This window comes from Ciona robusta, chromosome 8, assembly GCF_009617815.1.
Source record: "Ciona robusta chromosome 8, ASM961781v2".
Lineage (NCBI taxonomy): Eukaryota > Metazoa > Chordata > Ascidiacea > Phlebobranchia > Cionidae > Ciona > Ciona robusta.
In genome coordinates, this window is record NC_143242.1 from 2,250,368 (window position 1) to 2,274,721 (window position 24,354).

At 34.0% G+C, this 24,354-nt stretch overlaps 4 protein-coding genes across 4 annotated transcripts; 2 read left to right on the forward strand and 2 right to left on the reverse strand.

Moving 5' to 3' along the window:
* Nucleotides 1-345: 345 nt before the first annotated feature.
* Nucleotides 346-3,720, forward strand: LOC149732191 (N-acetylglucosamine-1-phosphotransferase subunit gamma-like). Its single transcript, XM_089883333.1, has one exon. It carries the CDS (start codon nt 452-454, stop codon nt 1,235-1,237), a length of 786 nt encoding a protein of 261 aa, XP_089739459.1. The 5' UTR covers nt 346-451; the 3' UTR covers nt 1,238-3,720.
* On the reverse strand, nt 946-2,908 carry LOC149732192 (4-galactosyl-N-acetylglucosaminide 3-alpha-L-fucosyltransferase FUT6-like). Its single transcript, XM_089883328.1, has 3 exons — nt 2,715-2,908; nt 2,417-2,596; nt 946-2,321 (listed from the first exon to the last, which is right to left on the reverse strand). The coding sequence occupies exons 1-3, from the start codon at nt 2,906-2,908 to the stop codon at nt 1,445-1,447; spliced, it is 1,251 nt and encodes a 416-aa protein (XP_089739454.1). The 3' UTR covers nt 946-1,444.
* LOC149732193 (E3 ubiquitin-protein ligase MARCHF5-like) lies at nt 3,580-6,073 on the forward strand. Its single transcript, XM_089883332.1, has 6 exons — nt 3,580-3,720; nt 3,782-3,987; nt 4,085-4,215; nt 4,651-4,835; nt 5,007-5,172; nt 5,726-6,073. The coding sequence occupies exons 1-6, from the start codon at nt 3,620-3,622 to the stop codon at nt 5,849-5,851; spliced, it is 915 nt and encodes a 304-aa protein (XP_089739458.1). The 5' UTR covers nt 3,580-3,619; the 3' UTR covers nt 5,852-6,073.
* Nucleotides 6,074-6,263: 190 nt separating this feature from the next.
* Nucleotides 6,264-23,923, reverse strand: LOC149732194 (adhesion G protein-coupled receptor A3-like). The gene is made up of 31 exons (XM_089883311.1): nt 23,597-23,923; nt 22,970-23,061; nt 22,573-22,659; nt 22,057-22,128; nt 21,577-21,648; nt 21,239-21,310; nt 20,650-20,816; nt 20,066-20,178; nt 19,485-19,620; nt 18,956-19,143; nt 18,456-18,566; nt 16,993-17,148; nt 16,541-16,708; nt 16,361-16,483; nt 15,734-15,825; nt 15,019-15,311; nt 14,557-14,723; nt 13,480-13,616; nt 13,174-13,279; nt 11,967-12,118; nt 11,613-11,705; nt 11,082-11,258; nt 10,756-10,837; nt 10,438-10,551; nt 10,197-10,253; nt 9,625-9,886; nt 9,161-9,411; nt 8,481-8,627; nt 8,145-8,269; nt 7,705-7,931; nt 6,264-7,509 (listed from the first exon to the last, which is right to left on the reverse strand). Exons 1-31 carry the CDS (start codon nt 23,714-23,716, stop codon nt 6,833-6,835), a joined length of 4,836 nt encoding a protein of 1,611 aa, XP_089739437.1. The 5' UTR covers nt 23,717-23,923; the 3' UTR covers nt 6,264-6,832.
* Between the last annotated feature and the right edge of the window lie 431 nt (nt 23,924-24,354).

The window sequence follows — 24,354 nt, forward strand, 5'->3', positions numbered from 1 at the left end:
AATCTGGCCCTGAAATATTTTTCGGTTTTAATGCGACGACAAGAGTGGAGAGGGGTTAACATCTAAGTTTTTTATGCAACCCTCCGTTGTTTTACGTGACCGTCTAAGTTTGTATGCATTTAAGATACTTTATTTTTCAATAGACATGAGTGGACCAAAGAAGTTAAAACAAAGTTTTTAATCTCTTTGCGTAAGTTTAAATACTAAGCACCAAGCAGGTCAGGCTACGGATTCAAAATCATTAATGTGTCCATTCATTAAAGCTCAGCACTCTTGTGCTTCCTATTCGGGTATCTCCCGAAAGAAACGAATTTTGACTTTGTTGTGTACCCACAGTTTGATATGCAAGTATCCAATGTAGAACATAGTTTACTACAGAAGAGATTGAAGAGAAAGGTATTCACTTATTTCTTTACTCACTTTCTAGTTTATAGGTTTTCATTTTATAATAATGATCACGTTACTTGTGTACTGCATCGTTGCATTGTTTACATGCAGTGACGCAATTGACATAATGCAAATGAAAATAGTCAATGAGGTTTCAAATTATGGTTGGAATGCTGGTGTAGGTGCAGATTCCAGGTCAAAACTAACAGCCAGGGTGTCTCCAGCATCATTTTCTGGCCCAACAAGTCTAAAAGCTTTGTCCCGCAAGTGTTTTTCCTACATGGGTGACTATAAGTATGAGCTTTGCCCGTTTCATAATCTCACTCAACATGAACGCTCAATGAGGTGGAACCCATATAGTGGTGTTGTTGGTGTTTGGAAAGAATGGGAGATAGGGAATAACACGTTTAAAGCCATGATTATGAAGAATGGTGATGACTGTGGCTCTGTCACACGCCAGGCTCGTGTTTTATTAAAGTGTGGCACAGTTAATAATATAACTTCTGTAACAGAGCCTAGTCGGTGTCAATACGAACTTATTTTTGAAACTCCACTTGCTTGTCATCCAGATTCAATGCTGGTTTATGTAACAATGAATGCTAGTTTGCGATATGAATGGGACAATATAGAACAAGCTCATTACAATGAGTTCATTACAGAAAAAGGTTACAATCGAAAATTATTGGAACTCTTTGACAAAGCTGGTTTTCTAACAGTGCCAGAAGAAGATAACATTGTTTCACAGGATATACAAGAGTTTACATCGGTACAAACATGTAATGTGGAATATCAGAAACTGCTTTCTGAAGTAACAAAATTACGAAAATTAAACAGTAATAACAGCTCGTAGTTCCGGGATGGGCAACACAATTAAAATGTACGTGACAATATTTATGCAACATCTAATACATATATATTATACCTGTGTTATAAAAATTTGTGCAATCAAAGAACTAAAAATTGGTAAAATCATTTGTAAAATTAATTATAGTAAGTTTAAAGAAAAATACGTTATTTCTTACAATCGGTACAAATGTTATTCATTACAAACAATGCATTAACCTGTAGGATGCAACGGTATTGTGTTGCTTAAGCATTCTTCCCTCTCTGTACCAGTCCACCAACTGTCCAAAGACTTTATAATTTTACTTACATTGTTAAATTTGACTTTTTCTGTCAGCATTTGACACATCTGACATATTCCACTCCTCCTTTTGTATTCACTGGCATGATCCACCATTTTGTAAACAGATGGCGATGGTTGCTCAAGTCTCCAATTAAAATACTCTGCATAAGCAGTGTCATTTGTATCTAAATAATTTAAATATTCAACGAGTTTTGCAGACGACTGAAAATCCTCATAAAAAATATAGGATCCTTTAGGTGCGAGTTGCTCTAAGTCTTCACGTTTGGGACCCCATACTATGGGAACCAAACCAGAATCCAAGGCATTTTTCCATAACTTCTCTGTGATGTAATCTCGGCAGTGCATTGCATTTTCAAATGAAAAGTAAAACTTATACTTGGCAGCAAATGTTTTGTAAACATCTCCTTTTGGAGCTTGGGTGCCAAAACACCCTCCACGTTTATCAACTTTTAATCCTGCTGCTTCAATTTCTTTTACCAATTGCATTCGTAATTTAGCACCATGTGTTGAACCACAGTTTCCAGCCATCCATAATACCATAAGTGGGCTCGACTTTTTAGATATTATGTCCTGTACCACTTTGGGGGAATACTGATCTTTTGTGTCTCCATTAAATATGTTTTGTCCAACATACCATTCAAAGCACGGGAAAAAAATATCAGCGTCTCGTCTATAATTCATGGTCCAATTAAAGTAAGGTCCTAAACTATCAAAGTGCAGTCCTCGCAAAACGCTTACTGCATACGGTGACTCCATTGAAAAATACACATACATTTGGTTGGGATGCCTGTAGAAATAACTCAATATTAGTTTACATAGTATCACACCAATGTCATATACAGCACAGATTTCTCTTTACAAAACTTAATGAATAGTACTAACCTCTTGGCTGGGTTAGGTAATGCACCAACTCGTGCCTCACTGTAGTGAATTATGACTGCATCACTACTTTCCAAGTACTTGGTATCATAGGAAACCACACAGTTACCACACTGCTTGCGATCAATGTTAAATTTAATGTATTGGCCAAATATGGGTTTCCAAAACAGAATGCGTATCTCCCTGTAAGAGTATAATGCCATAATTCTGAGTAAAGTAATATAAAAAGTGAATGATATTAAAATCTCTTCTAGATATAGGTTACTGTTAAGGATTAAAATTTATAAAATAAACAGCTCACCGGTCTTTATCCTGAGTAGTACTGGTTAAATTTACAGTTGCTGAGTTTGTGTAAATGTTCTCAATTTCTTTGTTTCTATATTTCAGGGGAAAAAGTTTTGGCCCCTGTGTTGGGTCGTCCGACCATTGGTAAATGCCAACAAATATAAACAACCCTATTAGGCATGCCAACGAGGTGAACTTTACGTTTGACATTTATCTGATATGGCTTCGCATGTCACTCGCAAATAGCTCTAACGAAAGTGGCTGTTTCAGCGAACTTAACAGCTGGTATTCGGGACCTATAAATATTGTTATCTATTATTGAAAGTAGTCTTGCCGTAAAACCGCGTGCGCGACAACACACTAGTTACAAAAACACTAGATACAAAAACGTTTTCAAAATCGAAGGCAACTGTGTTTTGTGTTAAGTGACAACGTGTGAATACGGTGGTGGTTTGTGGTAAGTATAGCAACTTCATTCTTTACAAAAAACGGAGTCATAGGATACAAATCAAACCATCACGTAACGCGCACATAGAAATAAACATTTCATTTACAATTTCGCAAATATAAAGTCTTCTATTAAGCCAGTTTAGCACAGCAGAACCTTGTAAAACACTAAAAACTGAAATTAATACATTTGTAAACATACTAGATAGTTTTGTAAACATACTAGATAGTTCTTTATGCTACATTTTTGCAAACATTATCAGTTGCGATTGGAAACACCATAGCGTTCCGCTCTGTTGAGTTGTAGGGTTCCTTTTGTTTTGCTTTTATATTGGTATTTAAAGTAATTGTTCTTGTAAATATTTTAAGGTTTTGTTTTGTGAATTATGAAAAAGCAGCAGTGATTGTATTCTGTTTCAAAAATTTCCTGGTCGCTGTCGTGTATATACGTCTTTATCGTACAGCCTTAGTATAATGGACATTTCAAATTCAGCAACTGAACAAAACGAAGACCAAGTCAATCCAATACCCACTCCACCCGTTCAGAATGTAGCCCCTGATAATCCAGACACGTCGTAAGTTCAACTACTTTGTTAAATACTGTAGTTTTTAATTAATCTCATTCGTGTTATTTAGAAAAAGCTGTTGGGTCTGTTTTGGTAGCGAGTCAGATGACATTACGGCTGTGTGGATTCGGCCATGCAGATGCAGGGGTACTACAAAGTGGGTCCATCACAATTGCTTAATGCGCTGGGTTGACGAGAAACAAAAAGGTCATTCATACACTAAAGTTCACTGTCCACAATGCAACACAGAGTATGTTATAACATTCCCACCCTTCGGTAAGTTATTTACAATATTGTAACTGTACACTGGATAAATTGTAATTTTCTTACACACGTACTGCGTAATGAGTATAACATGTTTATATTTGTTTAGGTAAATTTTGTGGCATAATTCAAACTGTGGACAGAATGATATACAAAGCATCCCCTCTTATTGCAACTGGTGTTTTGCTTGGTTCTGTTTACTGGACCGCTGTAACATATGGTGCTATTACTGTTATGCAGGTAATAAAAATTCAAAGCATCTGAAACGTAGGTATAGTCTACAATGTAAATTTGTACCAATTTGCTTTTGAGTGGCAGTAGTATGTTACGTCAGGCGCTGCAAAGTGGTTAACGAGTCTGGCTGTAACCCAGAGGTAATGGGTTGTGTCTTTGGGCAAGACACTTAATGGCAGTTGCTCCAACCCAGTGGTCACTAATGGGTTGCCCAAATTATCTGCCATACATAAAAAATTCCCCTAAAAAGTAATCAATTACAAAGTAACATACTTGGTAACTCGCAAACTGACACGAGGTGTATGAACAACTACTGTTATAACGACTGTTGTTTTCGACCACGTGAGGATAAAGTAAGTTACATTTTCACTTACTGTCACGTACCAGCAAAAGTACTAGGCTCCTAATCTAAAAACAATGATAAAAAATGTGTTTTTTAAGGTTTTAGGTCACAAAGAAGGTTTGGACATGATGGAAAGAGCTGATCCACTGTTCCTACTTATTGGGTTGCCAGCCATACCTGTTGGCTTGGTGTTGGGCAAAATGATACAGTGGGATGAGTATCTACTTCGAGTGTGGAGGCGTCATGCCCACAAGCTTGGTATTCTTAACTACCTCTTCCCAATGTGAGGCTATAAAGATATAGTAATAGAACCATATAAATAAAAAATCAAATACAAGTGGCTGCATTTAGGTCAAATATTTTGTTCAAAATTATTCACAATGCTTCTTTATACTTGCGTATGGATAGTAACTTTTTTGTTCTATCCTTTGATAATGCTAGTCCAATTTTTCAGGAATACTTATGGAACTGTACGCCCCACTCAACCACACGAGGCACCAGCGAGAGAGATAAAGTTCACCAGAGTTTTCTGTGGTGCAATGTTGTTTCCAACAATAGCTACAATCGTGGGTAAACTCGGCTTCAGAAAAGTGGATGGTAACCTTCAACGAAGCTTTTTGGTAAGTGGAAGTTGGTTTGCTTTTATAAATACTACCAACCATTATAGTAATTTTCAAATGTTTGGATTTTGGGCAGGTATTCAATGTTGCTGTTTTATATACAACAGAGCCATAGAAATACCGAGTAGTTCAACCCATTGTTACGTAAATTGAACGCCATCTTGTTTCCAAAATAACACACAGCGGTATAGGGAAAATGCATGTTTTTCGGTAATTTGAAAGAAAATTCGGACTTCAAAATAAATTTAAAAGTTGAAAAGTCTTAAAAACATGTGTTTTTTGTTTTCTGTATCAAAAATTGGAATTAGAAGCGGTTGATTTGTGACCTTTTAGTCATTTAATGCGGCTAAATTTATACATTTTTGCAAAAAAATGTTTGGTAAGGTAAATAGAAGCTGTTTTACATCTTCCCATAAAAAGAAATCGCAAATAAAACTTGACAAGTTCGTTTAAATTCATCTTTTTTGAACACACAAAGGCGGCAGTTGGACTACTCGGTGTTTCCATGACTCTGATATACAACAGGCTAACAGCATTACCTTTTATACTGCAGGGTGGAATAGCTTTTGTTGCGATCAAAGGGATCCTGAAGATTTACCTCAAGCAGCAAATATATTCACGTCTTGGCCAACGCAGAATCACAAATTACGAACACACAGATAGTGGAACGCCTACTTGAACAAATACATGCAGCATACACTGTCTATTGCGCAAATTTTACACTAAGTTTAAAAGTAATTATCACTAGTGCATGGAGTAAAGTTTTTTTCTTGTTGAATTCAGATTATTTTAATGAAACTGCGCCATCCTGCTTGCTATGCCGCAATTAAGTGGTATACTGTGTGTTTTGTTGTTCTGTATAATCCTGTTGGTATTTTTCAATATACAAATTTAATCTGTAGGCTATTCTAATCTTCATGGAAGAGGCTGCAGTGTGACACACTATGAGACCTGAGATTCAGGCCAGATGAGATTCAGGCCAGAAAGTTTGAACTTTTTTGAGCAAAAGACTGGCTCATATCCTGTGATTACTTAAAGAACACAGAACATAATGTTTGTCTTAGGAGATTCAAGAGTTGCTTTGTTAACAATTTGTAGCGCTTGGTGATGTATTTTCAGCAGAATGGAGGTAGTGGCTTACAACTACAAAAGCGGGTTCGTGAATAAAGGTAAGAACGAATGGAAAAGTGAAAATATCTACAAAATATTGTGATGGTCCAGTGGTTTGAAACGAGTATTAGATGTCGTAAGCATGATCAGATTACGTTAAGTGATGTTCCTTGGTTAGTAATAATATTTACAGTTTACATAAGATGTTCACATTGAACATTTAGAATTAGCAAAGGCAGTAACTGTTTAGTGATTTCTGTACAATGCTTAAAAAAACAATAATAAAATGGTAAAATCTGACAAATTGAACTGCATAAAATGGTAAAAAAAGTAAATTTTTAGCACCTGGGATCTTATAGTTCCGATTGAAAAGCTTATGGTAATCGCACTTGCTTTAAAAATGAGCGCAAAGTTTAAAGTTTGGCGTTTGCATATAACTATGAGGCATGACAATGTATGCGAATTAGCACAATGAGATGCAATAAAAAATGATGGATTATAATACTTATTGAAGATGAGACACTCGTTGGTAGAAATGCTGGTTCAAGCATTACACGCTTGTTTCGTTTCGCAAAGCAGCGTAAGCCAGGTCTGTGTCTTCTGTAGGAGAAGTTGTGGCATTTTCATGGCCCACGTTATTGTCATCCATGTCTATAATTTGAAAACCTGGGTTCTGTGGCTCGGTGTTGCTTGGTGCCTGGCAACTTGAAGATTTTCTTGATGGAAGGTGCATTGCTCCTGAGAACAAGTCCTGTGCAGTAAGGTAGTTGTGTGCTTTGTCTTGGTGCATGGCCCACCCCGAGCTCCTAGCTTCAGCAGCTGCTTGGTTAGCTGACATTCTGCTCTTGACACTGACATTATCAGTAACTGGAGGTGCCGTGGCTTCAACCTGAGAAGCTGTGGCTTCAGTATGGGAGGCCGCAGCTTTTATCTGAGTCTCATGCCTTGTGGCACGCTGCCTGGCTCGTCTCCTAGAAGCCGGCGGTCTCCTTCTCTTTGCATTTCTGCTGCTTCCACCAGGTTCCAAGGGCACTGTATTCTGTTGCAGTGATTTTCTTCTGTATGATGACACAAGATTGGGGTCGCCCGTCACCCTTTTACGTTGACCATACTTCCCCTGCATACATGTTTCACCCTTCTTCTTATTAGGAGATGAAATAAGCAACAACCTGTAATTTTGCTCGCCCTCATCTGCAGGCTTTGGCATGGGAAGTGTAATGATATTATCTAAAAAAATAATTAAAAGAAATAAATTACCTAGAAGCTTAGGAAATAACCATGATTAAAACAACAGAAGGTTTACTTTTATACACAAAATCTTTCAAAAAGACCAAAACAAGATAATGATTAATACGAACATACTTGTAAAACATCTGTATGTAAAACTACTTTTTAACAAATGTACTAAAAACAGCAACAAACCTGTGTTGACTAAATTATCCAAACCCATCTCATCTTCATTAGCATTGTGGCATTTGCTCACGTTAGATAAAAGTGGAATCTGTTCCGAACTTTTGTCGATTGACTTCTGTGGTTTGGTGGGAGACTCATCATTGCTTGTGAGCGGATCTTGAGCGTATTCACGAAGAACTGTAAGCTTCTTCTGTCTGTTACGTTTCGCATCTAAAGCTTTCCGCATTTTCTGATACCTGAAAAAATAAAGTTGGTTGTCTAAATTATCAGCCACAGATAAAAAATACTCACCAACAAAGTAACATACTTGGTAACTTGTAAGCTGGCACAAGGTGTATAAAACAGAACACCCATGTTATAACGACTGTCATTTTCCAGCCATGTGAGAATAAAGTAAGTTACATTCAATTATTACCGCTGATAAAAATGTACAACATATCCCTCCCTACCTGTGATATAAAACTTTGTTGTCAATTTTTGGTTGTGTGTGTTGAAGTACAACAGGTATGGTATGCATGTTGTTGTGACTGTCATCAAAGCTGTGTTCGGTCATGCTCGAATCCAACTGGTGTTGCTGCATAAGACAAACATTTTTTTGATAATAAAGATTGAAAAAAAAGAAGAAAAAAACCTAATAAAAAACACATTAAATTAACAAAAAGTATTAACTAATTTTTTTTTGTAGTTTGAAAGGCAGCGTAGATTTTTCAGATTACCCTTTTTAATATATCCACTTACGTTTACACTCCATTATTATATAAATAAAACTCAAAGTTTTAATTTACCTGCAAATTGGTCATTTTCACTGGTTTCGAACTGCTTTTATAGTAATGTTGTCCATAACCATGGTAACCCCACTCTTGTGAAGGGGAGTGGAAAGAATCTCCATGTTGGTGTTCCGTAAGTGTGTAGAAGTTGTTTGGATCAGATGGCTGGTGATAGAGGTGTAGTGATGGTATGAGGAATAGAAGAACATATAAAAAGGAAGTAAATATACATAGTCAGCTTCATGTACAAAAATATAGTACCGGGGGAGGGGGGTAAGATGGGACACCTTTAGCACATAACATCCAAACATTCTGATAGTGTTCTAAATAAATAGCAATCGCCCATGAGAGTCGTGAGGATACGGTTTTATAATTCTTTGAATATTCTTTGTTTACTATCAAATAAGACGAGAAAAATGAGAAGATGTTCCATCTTCCCCCACCCCACTATATACAAAATATAGTACTGTGGGGGAGGATTAGATTTTAAACACTATTGACACCTAAATCCTATATTTCTTGATTGTGTTTTGAACAATAGTGGGCCAAAAAAATCTTACTATATACATAATTTAAGCATACAAGGTCCATTGACTTTCAGTAAAAACGCTCGAAAGGAGATGAGAATTAGTTTTAAGGCACAAAATACAGTAATAGAAGATATTGGAGAAATAATTTGATTTCCAATATAAACTTACCAACAGTAATGATGAATTGGAATGTGGGACAAGCAGACCACTCTCAGTGAGTGTGTTGCTTAATGCTTTCTCCCTGTGAAACTGTGCGCACTTATGTGCACTGTTGGCGCGGGATGTGTCATATGTGCCACCGGGCAGGGGAGCAGAGCTGTTTTGGCCAAACGGACTGTGACGAGAGGTGAGATTACCACGAGAGCTCTCTCCTCCAGTTGTGAGATGAAGAGCAGTTTCAGTCGTTGTTGGATCAGTTGCTAAAGCAAGAAAAGTATTTTTGTAAAAAATTATTTTTTTTCAAGGAAAGCTTAAAGAAAATGGTTGTAACTGTATTTTGCCAAGATTTATAAAGTTAAAAAAAAAGTAAAAAAATAAAACAAAAAATATGACTCAATAATGATTTTTGAATCTTTTGACACAGACATTTATATATATACAGTATTTTTTGGGTAAAAAATTGTTCAACTTACCAGCAGTAGTGACGGTGTTCTCTCGTTTCCGATCCGGAATGTTGGTTGCGATGTCATTGTTGATCTGGATGTTGCTCTCTGCCTCCAGGACCTTTTTCTTCCTCCTGTTACAAAGGTTCCTCCAGCTCCTCCGGACATCTGATCTCGAAGTAAGATGTTGGATGAGGAGGAAGGATGACATGGCGATACACATCATCGCGAAGATGCACGAGAAGATAAGATGAAGATCGATGGATAGAGTCGGCTCTTCTTGCTTGAAAAACTGAAAAAAAAAACAATATTTTACTTTTAAAGAGATTAAAAACAAGTAAAAAAGTAATAAAATAATAATTATTAATTATACAGTAGGGTGGGGAAGAAGAAACACCTTTTAACTCTATTTTCTCATTCCATTTAGTAATAAATAAAAAGGACAGTTAAAGAATTATTAAACTATATCCTCATGACTCCCATAGACCGTTGTTAATTGTTTGAAACACGATCAGGATATTCAGATAACATTAGCTAATGGTGTCCAATCTTTCCGACCCTACAATACCAAAAGTTGAAAAATTAAAAAGCATGAAACCCACCTTGAAATAATTTTGGTTGAACAAAGTTTGTCGGACATGACTTGATATCTTTTGTTCCTGTTAGAAAAAAAAGAGATCAGTTTTTATAAGTTGTTTTTGTCAAGGCACATCTTAAAAACATTGAATTCTTCCATACTATATTAATTATTGGGTTGAAATATTGTTAAGGCACATTTTAGCGAATGTTTAAAACAAAAAACATTGCTATTTATAAACTACTCCTGACATTTGAATAACAAACCTGTATTCTTGGAGCTGCAACCGTCATTGCAGCCGTCACCCACGTTGTTATAAATAAAACAAGAATAAGCGCGACACCTTGTAATCTTGTCTTCGAACTTTGTTCATTTTCAACCTGAATAGTTGTGTGAGTTAAAAAAACAAGAATTTCTGCATCCTCATGCTCTCTGTCAAGTCATTTATGCAACTAGCACAAGATATTTGAACACATTTTGAACGATTTGTTTTTTTAAAAAATAACACAAATATTTCAATACTTTTGACCCTACTATTAAAAAAAACACGTTTTGACCGATTGATTTATTCTGTTGAAACTTACATCTTTAGAGAAAGAGTTGTTAACTGAATTGGAATGTTGAGTGAATGAAGACTCCATGTATTGTAGAGGTGTGTCTTCCCCTCTGTGTTCAAACAACAATATTTATTTAATAAATAAACATAAAAATGGTTTTAAGCAACAGCTGTTACCATTTTAAATTAATTCATTTTTTTTTTTTTTATTTTTTTTATGAAAAACTACATAAAACGCTCCTGTGATACAAAGATAATGCACCAAATAAAATATATGTTGCTTCTAGTTCTGTCTTACCTGCACAAACAACAAGTCAGACATTAAAGTCTGTACACAAGACACAACCGACTTACATAAACTCTTTACTATATTCTCGCTTTCTTCGTTTTCGTGACTTCCTCTTCATTTCACCACTAGGAGCGCAGTTGAGCGTGGCAAGGATTCGAAGTAAGACGAGGATGCAGAAGATTGCGATGCAAGCAGCTGGTGCGTAGAACGCATATAAACTCGTCTCCCATGACAACCAACAGCTGGAAATAATAAAGTACAAGCGTTAATCACTGGTTAGTAAAATAAACCTTTTTTTTAATTTTAGGACAAAACTTGGTTGCTGAGAAAATGTCTGTAACCTTTTAGAAAACAAAATAATGTGAAGTTTCTATTTCAACTTTCAGAATATAAAACAATATTTTTTAAAAAACTTACATGACTTTATAAACCCCAAAAGCGAGAGACTTAAGGTCCACAAAAACGCTACAAATGTTAACGTCTTGATGATATAAAGATATATCGTTGCTAAGGTTATGCATTCGTTTGAATGATATTTCTACATCTTAGAATATAAATTATAATTTATGATGCAAGACACACCACTGCTCACTTACTATTGACCACCGTCACCATTGTAATTTTCAATCTTGGCAGAAGCCGTGATTCCACAAATAATAATCGGGATTCCGCAACCAATCAAGTAAAATCTGGAAAAATATTAAAAACAAGATATTAAAGTGAATATTTAAATATAGTAGAGTGGGGGAAGATGGGACACCTTTTCACTCTATTTTCTCGTCCCATTTTGTAGTAAACTAACAAGCCCCCCACAATTTTAAAACCGTACCCTCACTACTCCCATAGACCATTTTTAATTGTTTAAAACGCGATTAAGATATTTGGATATATTGTGCTGAAGGTGTTTTGTCCCTCCCCGCATTTTAAACAGCTTGACAGCTATGAGTTACCTTAACATTGGTTTTGAAGGTTTTGGTTCCAACAATGGTGGTTGTTGAGCAGCCAACATCTCCTTGCATATGTTGCCACTAGATAATGTAATCCACAGTAGTACAGATAGTGAGGAGTAGTGAAGTAAGATGCCGGTTACATAACACATCACCTGTGAAAGTAGGTTGGTTGTTACTTGTAATGCTTGTGAATTCATGGTGCAAATATGCGCTGATCGTATGCCATATTTCACTTAACTTTAGGAGCGTCTAGCATTTTGAAGAGACATACCAATGAACAATGAAAATTGGTATGTATTTATATAGATAGAGATGATTAAATATGTTCTAGAGATACCACTAATGTTTTAAAAAATATATTTCTTCAGAAGCTGTTTTGTTCATTAAAACTTTTGTGGTAGCTTTTAAATCACATTTGAGCAATTTCTTCAATTCATAAATTTTGTTTTTTAAGTTGTATGCCCCATAAAGGCTTTAAATTTGTGTGTTTAAACTGTTTTGTCACAATTTGGCAAGTGGTATATGAGATAAGACTGTTGGTATTCACCCCGATAATACTTTAAAGCTTGTTTGTGAAACTAATTAATATGAATAACACTTTATTATTAAATAAAGGTTATTATGTAATCGTCAACCCTGCCATTTTAGTTTAATTTTGTTGGTAACTTTTATCTTGACAGTATTTTTGAAAGCAATGGACAAAGAAGAAGTTCAGTCTAAAAGATATTTTAATAATCTGGAAGCAGATTAATCCGGTTGAAACCAGATTACACGTTTTACAATTAAATATTTCCGAACTCATGGCATTTGTACCAAATTTACTCAACAAATATTTGTCTTGTCAGCTCGAACATTCAGAAATGGGAAAAGCAAACAACAACAGTTCAACTGTAATTGGTTAACATTCCAGGGAAGGTTTTGAATTGGAATAATATGTGCGCGGGTATGGTAATGTCAATATTTGAATGACATACAAGAATTTCTTAACCTTACATAATAAGTTTGCTGACTGAACTTTTTAAATGCATAACATAGAATTGGTCAACATGTTTTTCAAACACTTTATTATAAATATCCCACTTTTAAGCAGTTTTTTAAATAAAATACAAATTTTTACATACCAAAGCATTAAGAAACCACTTTGATGTGTATTTGGAATAAGAAATATTTTATAATGGTTAGAAATAATTCAATAATTAAACCGTACCTTTGAACTAATGCTCCATACACCGACAGTGAACGTAAGGACAGCAACGAGGAGGTGTAACGTTGTGTTGATGATCATGTGGCGAGCGTCACGCGACAGCAACAAGCTAGAACAAATCACGAATTAAAAAACAAACAAAAAGTTTTTTTTTTTCAACTGTGTCTGTGTAGTGTGCTATGTATGTGTTACTGGCTTGCATGTAAACATGGCTTCAAATAACAAAAAAAGGATAAATAATTCAAGAAATACATTAAGCCTTAAGTGTAAGATAATACACTAAAAATGAAATAAAATAAAAGCACATACTTTCTGAACACTGCATATGTGATGAGCATGAGTAGTAGAGTAAGTGTAAGCACAGCAGATCCAGCATACACTGTGGGGTGGGTGAGAGTTGTTTGTCTGCCATTGTTGCCTCCTCTACTGTTAGGATCTTGAATGTTCTGTCGGGTTAAACAATAATGGTTGGTAAGGAAGAACAAATAAGAACATGAATCAATTGTTGTTTATTACTGAGTAGTAATACATTTTATGCTATATGGGTATATATGTATACTGCATAGTACATATAGGGGTATATGGCACACTGATACACTGACATTTTATGCAATAGGGGTAAGGTAGTAGGCTCTAGGCCAGCAGACTTGGAATGTAGGCATTAGGTTCGCCTCTTCGGTAGTATTAGGCAACAACACATAAAGTGCTTAATGCTTTGTAGCCTAAAAGTATAAAAAGGCACAAACTGTAATTTTCCTACAAATGCAACTACAAAATAATTTTAAGCAATATCGAATTTGTAATTAAATTTAATGTCATGAATTTTAAATTTAAACTGAAGTACTAGACTTTTTGTATTTGCAAAGTAAAGGTTCTTAGCTAACAATTAAAAACTGCCAGTCAGGATATCCACACAAATACAAGGATTAGTATTAAGCAAACACAAACACACGGTTATGAATGGTAGGATATTCGAAACTTAATATCATTTTAAAGCGATTTCTTAAGTTAATTCTTTGCTAGAGGCATTTAATTTATATCACAATATATAAAACAAACCTTATACTTAGTGCTAAACTGCTTTATTATTGTTTAGCCTGTTAAAATTCCTAAGGTAAATTGAAGCCATAGAGTTAAATTTTAAACAAAAATTACATTGTGTGCTTTGTTGTATTAATTAAATTTAAATTTTCAAAAAAGATTCTTTTATATATATATATATATATATATATCCTATGTACTACAGCAAGGCCTGCCAGGGGTAGATCTATTACCTAGTACCAAAAAATCAAAGCTGAAAATACTAAAAATAAAGATGACATGTCACCTAGGCACCTTAATCTGCTGCATAAGCCTATGCTGATAATAAATTGAATCAGGTCATACCTTCATAATAGCAAATGTAGCAAGCACATCACATTGTATGACAGTTATATTATGTTGTTGCTGATCACGAGTTGTATGGTTGAATATACAGTGATGATGAGCTCTGTTCCAACCACTACCATTCCACATAGCAATGTAATGCTCATAATCCAAGTTCAATTGGGAAACTAGGGGAAAAAAAGAGTTTTAATTTTTATTTTTTAAAGATTTTTTAAAAATATTTTAAAAACATTTTTAAAAGATATTTGTGATAATAAACATTAAAAAGCTCGCTGTGTTGACATAAAACAAAAGGAAAAACAGAAAGGAGTCTAATGGAAAACTGCTTTATTTTTTGGTAAATCAGGAAAATAATATCAGACATTTTAAAACAGCCAACTAAATTGCATGAATATAACAAAACAACACATATCGTCATGTAATAATTCGTACACAGCTTTAGAACTATTCTATTCTAATTACCTGACTCTTGTGTATGGAAGATATATACAGCAGGTTTGGTGAGATTCACCACATTTCTATTGTTCACATGCACGGAATATATGCTCGACACAAGAACGTGTCGTTCAGGATCAGGTTTTATATTCTTTTTTAATTCCTGCTTAAATTTTGTCATATCGGCAAGAAAATCAACTTGTTTGGCGACTATTTTGCTTTTATCTTCTTGCTGGCTGGATTGAAGGTGATTTTTCCATGCTTTGTATTCCATAAGACTCATTGTTGTTGTGGTGGAAGATTGAAACAAATTGCCGTTCCTGTGTAATATAGGCAAATGTCGCATCTTATCTGCTTTATAATATAAATGTGTAGTATATTCCATATGATATGAATGAGGTCTTACCGAGTCTGAAGAGCGCAGAGTTGCCAAAATAACAGCAAAGGTACAGGTGTTATTTATAAAACATTTTCCACTATTATTTTTCAATAGTTATGCTAAATACAGTTTGCTTTGGTATAGTGGGGCGGAGGAAGATAAAACACTGTTTCTTTCTATTTTCTTATCCCATTTGGTAGTAAACACAGAATAGGCTATTCAAATTAATATAAAACTGCATCTCTCCGACTTCCATAAACCATTGTTAAATGTTTAAAACACGATCGAAATATTTGGTTGTGAGCTAGAGGTGTCCCATCTTCCTCCACTACTACATAATAAAAATAAATAGATGGTACATACTTGTAAACAGCAATGTAGAGTTTGTTTATTGAATTTCCATTCAAAAACGCAGTTGGAACAGCAGGAGGTAGGAGGAGAGTGCTTTGTGACGCCTGTAATGCAAAATGTTCTGTACTTGTGCTTTATATGAGATATTTAAAAAATTCACCTATGGCTTCAAAATACTTTTTATATTATGACTGTAATGTTAACATTATGACAATATATCTGTTACATTACATTTTTTAACAGAATTTTGGACGACTGTAATATATTCCGTGAATCTGACCCTGACCTGGTGCTCATACAGTTGAACGATTCTTGTGTAAAGAAATACAGTAAGGATCTGGTGCTACGAAAATGTAACAGACAAAAATCTAGTCCAACCAATTTGGGATGACATTGCTAAAACGCAATTACACTAATAGTCAATTATAAGGAACCTAATGCAGATGTGGAGAATGCAGTATTATTTAGCTATGCTAGTTTGTATGAACAAATAACAGCATTAAAAACGCTGTTTTTGACTTAAAATCGGGGTGCAATAAATCCACAAATACCCCTAGTGTTACAGTTATGGTAATGTATGTGTTAAGTATGAAAAAATAAAAGGAATGAAAAATTAAATAATAACAAATCCTGGCATACCAATTCCAATTCTGGATATTTTGTCAATTCTGTCCATTCAATCGCCTCAGAGATGGAGCAGTAGATATACTTTTGGTCGGTAGCGTTAAAGTTATAACCAGCTAACGCAATATTTGAAGATTTCTGGGAAACAACTTTGTTAGAAAAGTTAAAAAAGGAAAAAGTTATTCAACTCCATACCATGTTTATGTTTGTCATATTTGAAAGGAATCCTATAGCAGTTGTTTTCAGTATTCGTTGTAGCTTGTTACATGTTTGAACCACTTCATGCGAAGGTAGTATAGAGTAGAATGCATGGGATGACATGGACTTGCCCATTAACTCCAGTATTGAACTACTCAGAGATATCTAGGAGAAATTTCAGGATTAAATCAATTTAAATAGGGGTATGAGACGAAAAAATCAACACATGCTTACAATATGCACAAAGCATAAAACATAGGCAGTAAATAAATCAATAAAAAAATCAAAAAAATGGACATAAAGACCAAAAATAGACATTTTGGGCTCCTTGGGTATAAAAATGAAAACTTTATTCCAACGTTTTGTTTGCCATTCGGCAAGACTTCATCAGAGTATGACAAATAAAACCTACATTACATTATGCTTAGAAGTAACAAAATATGACCAACCATGTTCTCTTGTAAATGTTCACTGCAGTTTCCGATCACTTCACCCAACAGTTGGAAACCGATTGAATCGCGGACAATCACCCCACTCAGGTTACCGACTGCATTACTGCACACTGACCATGCATTTTCCCGTGATATGTTTCGTTCAAGCATCATCTAGAAAGATAGGTTTATGTATTTTTTTAAATTGATTGAAGTACATATGAGAACACTAAAATGCTTCTCATTTATTTAGAAAAAAAAAGTTTTGTAACCAAGTGGTTAAACACAAGCATTGCAAAACCACTTGCGTTGTAATGCAAGTATAGCCTGTTCGATACTTGATGCAGTTGTGGACGTGTAATTTCTGGGGCAAAACACTTAATGAATATAAATCCCACCCAGGGTCCAAGTTTTCAGTCATACAGAAAAACAAACAAAAAAATACAATTACTCATAAAGTTGCATATCTGTTTCCAATATGTGTATGAAAACAGACATTCATGTTACGATTACAACTACATCATTCATTCTAAAGATATACAACCGGAATGCTAATTACACAAGTCATAAATCGGTCACTTGAGAATATTAAATTCAAAATAACAACATTAAGTAGGGTGGGGGAAGATAGGACATTTTTCATTCTATTTGGTCCTAAAAAAAGAACACTCAAATAAATATAAATCATAAACCTATGTGCTATGTTAATTGTTAAAAAAAAACTTTAGAATATTTGGATATTTGATGCTAAACGTGTCCCATCTTACCCCACCCCACTACAATACAGCCAATAATGCAACCGAAAATTGTTTAGAATAATCAATTTTTGTGCTACAGTTACAGCTTGTACAATGTAACAGTTTAATGTAAAGTACAGAACAAGCTTTTCAGTAATGAGAGGATACGGCGCACTTAACAATTACAGGAATAAAATCCAAGTATTTGATAATAACCACCACGTTACACTACACAACTACCAGCGCTGTAACACAGCCGATAATTACATCGAGATCTCAAGTATTTGAAGAGAGGTAATGACAGTGTGGTATGAACTTTCTACAGTAAATTAATAGTTTGGTATTTCATGTCATCTATGGTAACCTTGTATAAGGAAATCATTGTTTTGTTTTTTTATTTTTTTTTTGTGAAAACTTGCCGGAAAACTTTGTGAAAACTTGCCATTTTACGCATAAAATTTGAATCTTCATACTGTATTGGTAATTTGGTAACACACTGTAGTTGCATATAAACTGACAGCATATACAAGTATATCAGGATATTAACAAAACCATTTTTTTTTTATAAAGTTCTAACAGAAACTTTCATATAAGTTATTTACTATGTTTTCATATTTTAAAAAATATTTCAGCAGGAAGAGAAAAATGTTAATGTTTTTTTAAACATACTTTACTCAAAACAGAAAAATAAAATGCAATATGTCTTTTAAAAGCATGGCTACATTATTACTTTTACTTAAATACCTTAGAATATCTTGCAAGTGGGTCACGGAACTGACATTGTGAGTAGTTGCCAATGGACCAAACACCTGGTAGTATACACTGTCGTGATGCTATGTGTGGTTCCATGGTAATCTTGGGAATATAGAACAACAATTACTACAATACAATGTGTGGACTTTGTATAAAGTGGGGCAAAGGCAGTCAACCAGTTGCATGACAAAGCCTTGTATTTTTCTAACTAAACGGAAAATGTCAAATGGTTATGCTGCTTTACTGATAACCACTGAAGCAATTTATTCCCTTTTTTTAATTTGTTCATGAAGCAAACAAATTAGGTGGAATATGTCATTGTCAAAGTTTTAGATGAACAAATAATGAATAAAAATTCCAAAATTTAATTTCAAGTCCTCCCACAAATAAACACGAGGATAATGCAGCTTACTTACAACCACCAGCTGAGGTTAGGAACACTAGACTCAATATGTTGCATTCGCTCGCTTAAATTTACTACCCTAACTTACTTCTTGTTGTGGTTCAGTGCAGTTGTAACGTACCGTGACACCCGTCACGGCTTCGTGCCACGTGAAGTTGCCCATATCGTTTGTGACATTCACCCTGTCACAATACTTGGCTGTGGTTTTGAGCACCTTGATCTCAGTATGTTTTGATACGAAGGAAATATTTGATGAGATAGTGCACCCCCACACCCCTGCAAAGAATTTGTGTTTTAAATGTTTTTTGACGGGGCATTAATTTCAGAAAATATGTGTGCTGAAATAAGTTTTTGGGAAGTGTTTAGTTAAATGAAGAAAACGTTTTTAATTATACATGCTGCTTCTTAAGAAGGCCCGCTGATTTTCTACTATTAAGTTTAATTTACATTATTTGAAAGTAAAAAATACGGTGCAAAACAATGTGCAAAAACGTTCATAGTCATACTACAATACTATACATATGACTGCAATTTTAAAAAAACTAAACATTTTGTAAAAAAATTACAAATTTTGCATCTAACGGCTAATACAATATTACAAACGCTATATTCTTTACCTGAATATTGTGCAGTTAGATTAGGTAGTGTAAGTCTACTTGATACAACTGACGTATCAAAAGATCGACGAAAGGTTTGGTTGAACATTTGCATGGACGAGTTGCTTATGCGAACACCATTTAAACTCCAATTGATCTAAACATAAGCAAAATACAGATGATATGGAGAGAAATATAGAGAGCTAAATGTCTAAAAATTAAAGGATATTTATGAATGAAACCTGAAACTATAGGCCTACTACAATATAAGCTGTAGCTTAACTGTGGAAAGCCTATTTCGTTTGAAAGAACACAGGCATAATAGGTTCAACCACCGACGGGTTAAAGTTTGAAAACACACAGAATATTTATACTTTTACTTCTACTATTGGTATTACGGTAATCTTAAAATAAACATATTCTATATGCATCTGTCGATTTCAGACTTAATTCTATGGCTTAATAGATTATCTATGTTGTTTCATTGTTTATTCTATAAATAAAAGTTCACCAATTACATGTTTTACAGTTAAACAACAAAAACAAGACGATAAAAAAACCTTTTGCCCGCTATTGTTACACGTGATTGTAAACAGATTTACCTTGGCATGGAAAAGGTCGGTGCCCTCACAATGCAATGAAATTGAATCGCCTTCAAACACCACTTGCTGTTTAGCGGGTCGTATATCAAAGTATGGAAGATCGGATAACACGTCTGTAACAACGCCACTTATCCGTTAAATTATCCACACAAGTTAAACAACGGAGTAACAAAACTACTGTGTAAGTGCAACAATAATACAACTGCAGCAAATGGCTATTTTGGACAAAACTGATAGTATAACACTATATTGTTGAGGGTAAAGCAAAATAATTTTAACTATAGTCCAAATTTGCAATGTCATTTTCCTTGGGTGGTCTAGCGTTTCTGTTTAACCATCTTTGTAAAACAATAAAACTCATACAGAACTTGCTGGACTAAAAATTAAACACATTAAAATAATCTAATAAACACCCTAAACACAACGCAAAATTCTGTTACAAAAAGATCATTCCAGGTTTTTTGTCTCAGACTTAGTTCAGATTTCGTCTCAGACTTTGTGTTTTAACATTAAATAGTGTCCTATAGAAAAAAACTAATTAAATAGTGTCTTATATGGACTTACATAACTTTATATCAACTTACCACATTTCAACCGTTTAATTTTCACTCTTTTTAAGTTGATTCCTTTCATAGATAAAGGCACTGTGCATGCACCGTTCAGTTTAAGTTTGGTTGTTCTATTCATTTTAGACCATACCAGAAATTTCCTCATCATGCAGTTGCATACTAAGTGGGTTGATGACACATTCCTATTGGGAATAATATGATGATAGTAACATAACCTTGGAATTACCTTGCAAACATGGAACCAATAGATTAGGAAGTAGTTGATATAATAGCAGGAAGTAATAGTCGTAAAGTGGTAGCTCGTAAAAGTAGTAACACATGTTATAGAAAAAAAACAACTCTATTTAATGGCTTTATGGATATTCCATAAAAAAAACTATTAAATCCTCTATCTTGCTCGTATGTGGAACTTAAAATCCAAGAAAAAGTAGCAATAATTTTAGAATGATTAATTATAAAAACAAATTAGTAAAAGCAAATGTTACAGTCACACAATAAATACTTTCAGAATAGTAAATTCAAAATACCAATTACAAAATTTTTAGGGGAAGTGGTTGATAATGTGGTAAAAATTTGTTGCGAATCACTTAAATGAGAAACTTACAATCTTTTAAGCGATGTCAGAGATGTGAATGTGTCTCCTGGTATGAGGGGGAAAATGTTATTGTTCAAATACCTGGAATACAAATCAAAGTTGATTTATGAGTTACTTTATAGTGTATACACTACTAACTGCGTATAACATAAACGTAAAATTTATTAAGTATTGTACAGTGTACACAAAAAATAACTTTAAAACAAAGTCCATTTTCCAGAACAAAGTTTATTCAAACTACTTTAACAAGGATTTGCTGCTATAGTTGATGCTATAGATCAAGGATTAATTATATAATACATATAATATTTATCTATATGGTCATCAAACTACATTATTACACTCACAGTCGTTCAAGGCTGGTAAGGCCCAGAAACATGGATCTGTCGAGTCTCCCGATGTTATTATGACTCAGATTGCTGAAATGATATTATGGTATGATGGTATGATGGTATATAATAGAGCCTACCATACAAATATACAATCAATATCATACATAGTGATACATTATAGAAGACATTTACCATAAAACATACAGCGGAGGAAGGAATTATTGGGACTTTTGGTTGCTTATCTAAACACATATAAAAATTTGGCAAAATAGTATGTTGGGTTTTAACGATAGGCTTAATTTTTGCCATGCAAGTTCTCAGGGCAATGTAGTTTAAAAGAAAACAGTTAAGTGAATGGCATTTTGTTTTAAGGTTAAGGTAATTTTAAACAAACTTAAAATACACAATACACAGAACAATGCGCAACTCAGACGAGTGGCTCCTCTAACGTGTCTGGCATAAACAAGCTCTCTAATCTTATTGAGAAGCACTTACAGTCTCTTGAGATTCCTGAAATTAGTGAAGGTTGAAGGCCCAATATAACTTATTTGGTTTTCCGCCAATATCCTGAAAGCAAAAAGAGGAAGTTCTAATAAATATCATAATTGGAATTTTAAAACAATAACTGGGGAAGGAAAAGTGTTTTACTTTAAACAGATAACACATCAGCTTAACCTTAGAATTTATATTGGATGCTACTCATTGTGTCATAACTACAATGTATGGTGATTTTGCCAGGACTATTCATTAGTTATCAGTATAATTATTACTATTATATATGTAAATATATTCATATAAAAAGTATTTGCTATGCAATGTGGAAAACTGAACAATCCTTTTTATTCCTCATATATATTACAAAAAGCAGCAAATAATAATAACACTCAAACATTTTTATTAAAAAAAACACTATCAATTTTATAGGGGTGGTCTTGCAGCTTCTATAAAAGTTTATTTATTTCAACACAAAGATGTTTTAGGGTTTAGTTTAAAATGAATTGTGGTACTTACAAAGAAGTGACACTTTTCAATAGCTGGGAAATTGCTGCAGGAAAAAGCTGCGAACTGATATTTTTAATCCAGTTGTCCGACAGGTCACTGTAAAAACAAGCGTATTTTAAACCAGAATAATATTTTTTTCTGGACAGTAAGTCTGTAACACAGTATACAGAATTTCCGGTTAAAATGGGAAAAGTTGTATTTTAATGTGCTCATATTTAAAACAATTTTAAATTATAATGCAAGTCTCTATATATTTGATGTATTTTTATACAGCTTACGCACAACATATCATAACCTGTACACCATATAAAAACACATTTGTTGAAACGATGTTTTAAGCTTATAGGTAATGTAAAGGAAATGTACCAGTTTAAAGTAATATTTGTATTTTTTGTTCCAAACTTACATAGAAATGACATCGTTTGGAAATATCCCAGCTTGAAATATTTTGTGAAATTCACTGGTTCTATGGCAGTAGACATCTTTGGAGTTACTTGACTGTAAAACAATTCAATTAATGTTTTTACTTCTTTGTAAGCAATTTAAATAACACAGTGTGTATCATAAAAGGCCCTAAACTGATATATGCTGACACGCCAGTCTGTAGGATATGGTGCACACTCAATTTTGCCTACATACTTTCGATTAAGCATGGCATAATTTGTCCCCGCACGCCATTTAATTAAACAATGAAACAACTGTATCAAATTACAAATTTCCTAATGTGGCTTGGAAATGGATGTACTTTCACTCTGATTTTTAATGATGAAAAAAAAACAAAATATAAAATGCACAAGATCTCTGTGCTATATTCTGCGGACTGGTTAGCATGAATATTACAATTAGAAAAATGTGTTATAACAGTAAACAGGCTTTCGATAATCAATTTTTCCCAAATAACAACTATATGTTTAGAAATTCACATGGGTCTATACGCAAAATAAACAGCAAAAATTGAATGTAGTAGCCAACCTTTATTGTATAACTGTATATTGTAAGGACTTACAGATTGAAAAAAGTACACCACACTCACTTTTTTGTTGGAACAGCCACATGAGTTCATAGTAGTGTCGGAAAAGCAAGAATATCCAAGATGGAGAATAGAACAAACAAACAGTAGAAATAAAATCCGTTTCACATGTAATACATACATGTTTGTTTTAAACAAATTGCTCTTTTACTGATTTACATCCGTTGAGACATATTCTGTAACTCCTGGCAAGTGCTTTGTTTTTTCATATTTATCACACGCATATATTTAGCTTATCTCACGCATGTCGTTCAATGGTCGTTAATTCTACACAGAAAAGAGTTTACTGTATATTTGGTACCTATATCTTCTTACAAAACTCTACGTTGTTTTTTTCTCTGATTCATTTTACATTAAAATAAAAAAATACCGCCTTGAAAACAAATGAAAATTAATGGAAACTTTAAACGCCAAAAACATATGGGAGCTGTAACTATCCGCCAGAATCTGTGACGATTGTCATAGTTTTAAAGCGCGAAACAGCGAACCAAACATTGGGGGGTTGGGGATTATTTTAAATGATTCTAACGGTAAAATTACATTCGGAAAGTGAAAACACCTAAATGCCATATAATTTCAGCTGGTTCGTGTTTAAAATAGTTTGGTTTTTAGGTTTAGGAATTATTTTAAAAAATATGAATCAATTGAAAAAAGTTGCTGGGTGATAATGAATGCAACAAAAAAAATGGGAATTAATGGTATATATTCGTTTTGGTATAAATACGTTTGCAACATTTCAGTTTGATAACATAAGCACCATT

Excerpts from the sequence above, each read along its gene's own strand:
- LOC149732193 (XM_089883332.1), top strand. The coding sequence starts at position 3,620 with ATGGACATTTCAAATTCAGCAACTGAACAAAACGAAGACCAAGTCAAT. Across the intron at positions 3,988-4,084 it reads TATAACATTCCCACCCTTCG|GTAAATTTTGTGGCATAATT; the intron begins GTAAGTTATTTA and ends ATATTTGTTTAG. Across the intron at positions 5,173-5,725 it reads ACCTTCAACGAAGCTTTTTG|GGTGGAATAGCTTTTGTTGC; the intron begins GTAAGTGGAAGT and ends TTTATACTGCAG.
- LOC149732191 (XM_089883333.1), top strand. The coding sequence starts at position 452 with ATGATCACGTTACTTGTGTACTGCATCGTTGCATTGTTTACATGCAGT.
- LOC149732192 (XM_089883328.1), bottom strand. The coding sequence starts at position 2,908 with ATGTCAAACGTAAAGTTCACCTCGTTGGCATGCCTAATAGGGTTGTTT. Across the intron at positions 2,597-2,714 it reads ACTACTCAGGATAAAGACCG|GGAGATACGCATTCTGTTTT; the intron begins GTGAGCTGTTTA and ends ATACTCTTACAG. Across the intron at positions 2,322-2,416 it reads TTACCTAACCCAGCCAAGAG|GCATCCCAACCAAATGTATG; the intron begins GTTAGTACTATT and ends TTATTTCTACAG.
- LOC149732194 (XM_089883311.1), bottom strand. The coding sequence starts at position 23,716 with ATGTATGTATTACATGTGAAACGGATTTTATTTCTACTGTTTGTTTGT. Across the intron at positions 18,567-18,955 it reads GCACTGAACCACAACAAGAA|ATTACCATGGAACCACACAT; the intron begins GTAAGTTAGGGT and ends TATATTCCCAAG. Across the intron at positions 7,932-8,144 it reads AACAAAGTTTTATATCACAG|GTATCAGAAAATGCGGAAAG; the intron begins GTAGGGAGGGAT and ends TTATTTTTTCAG.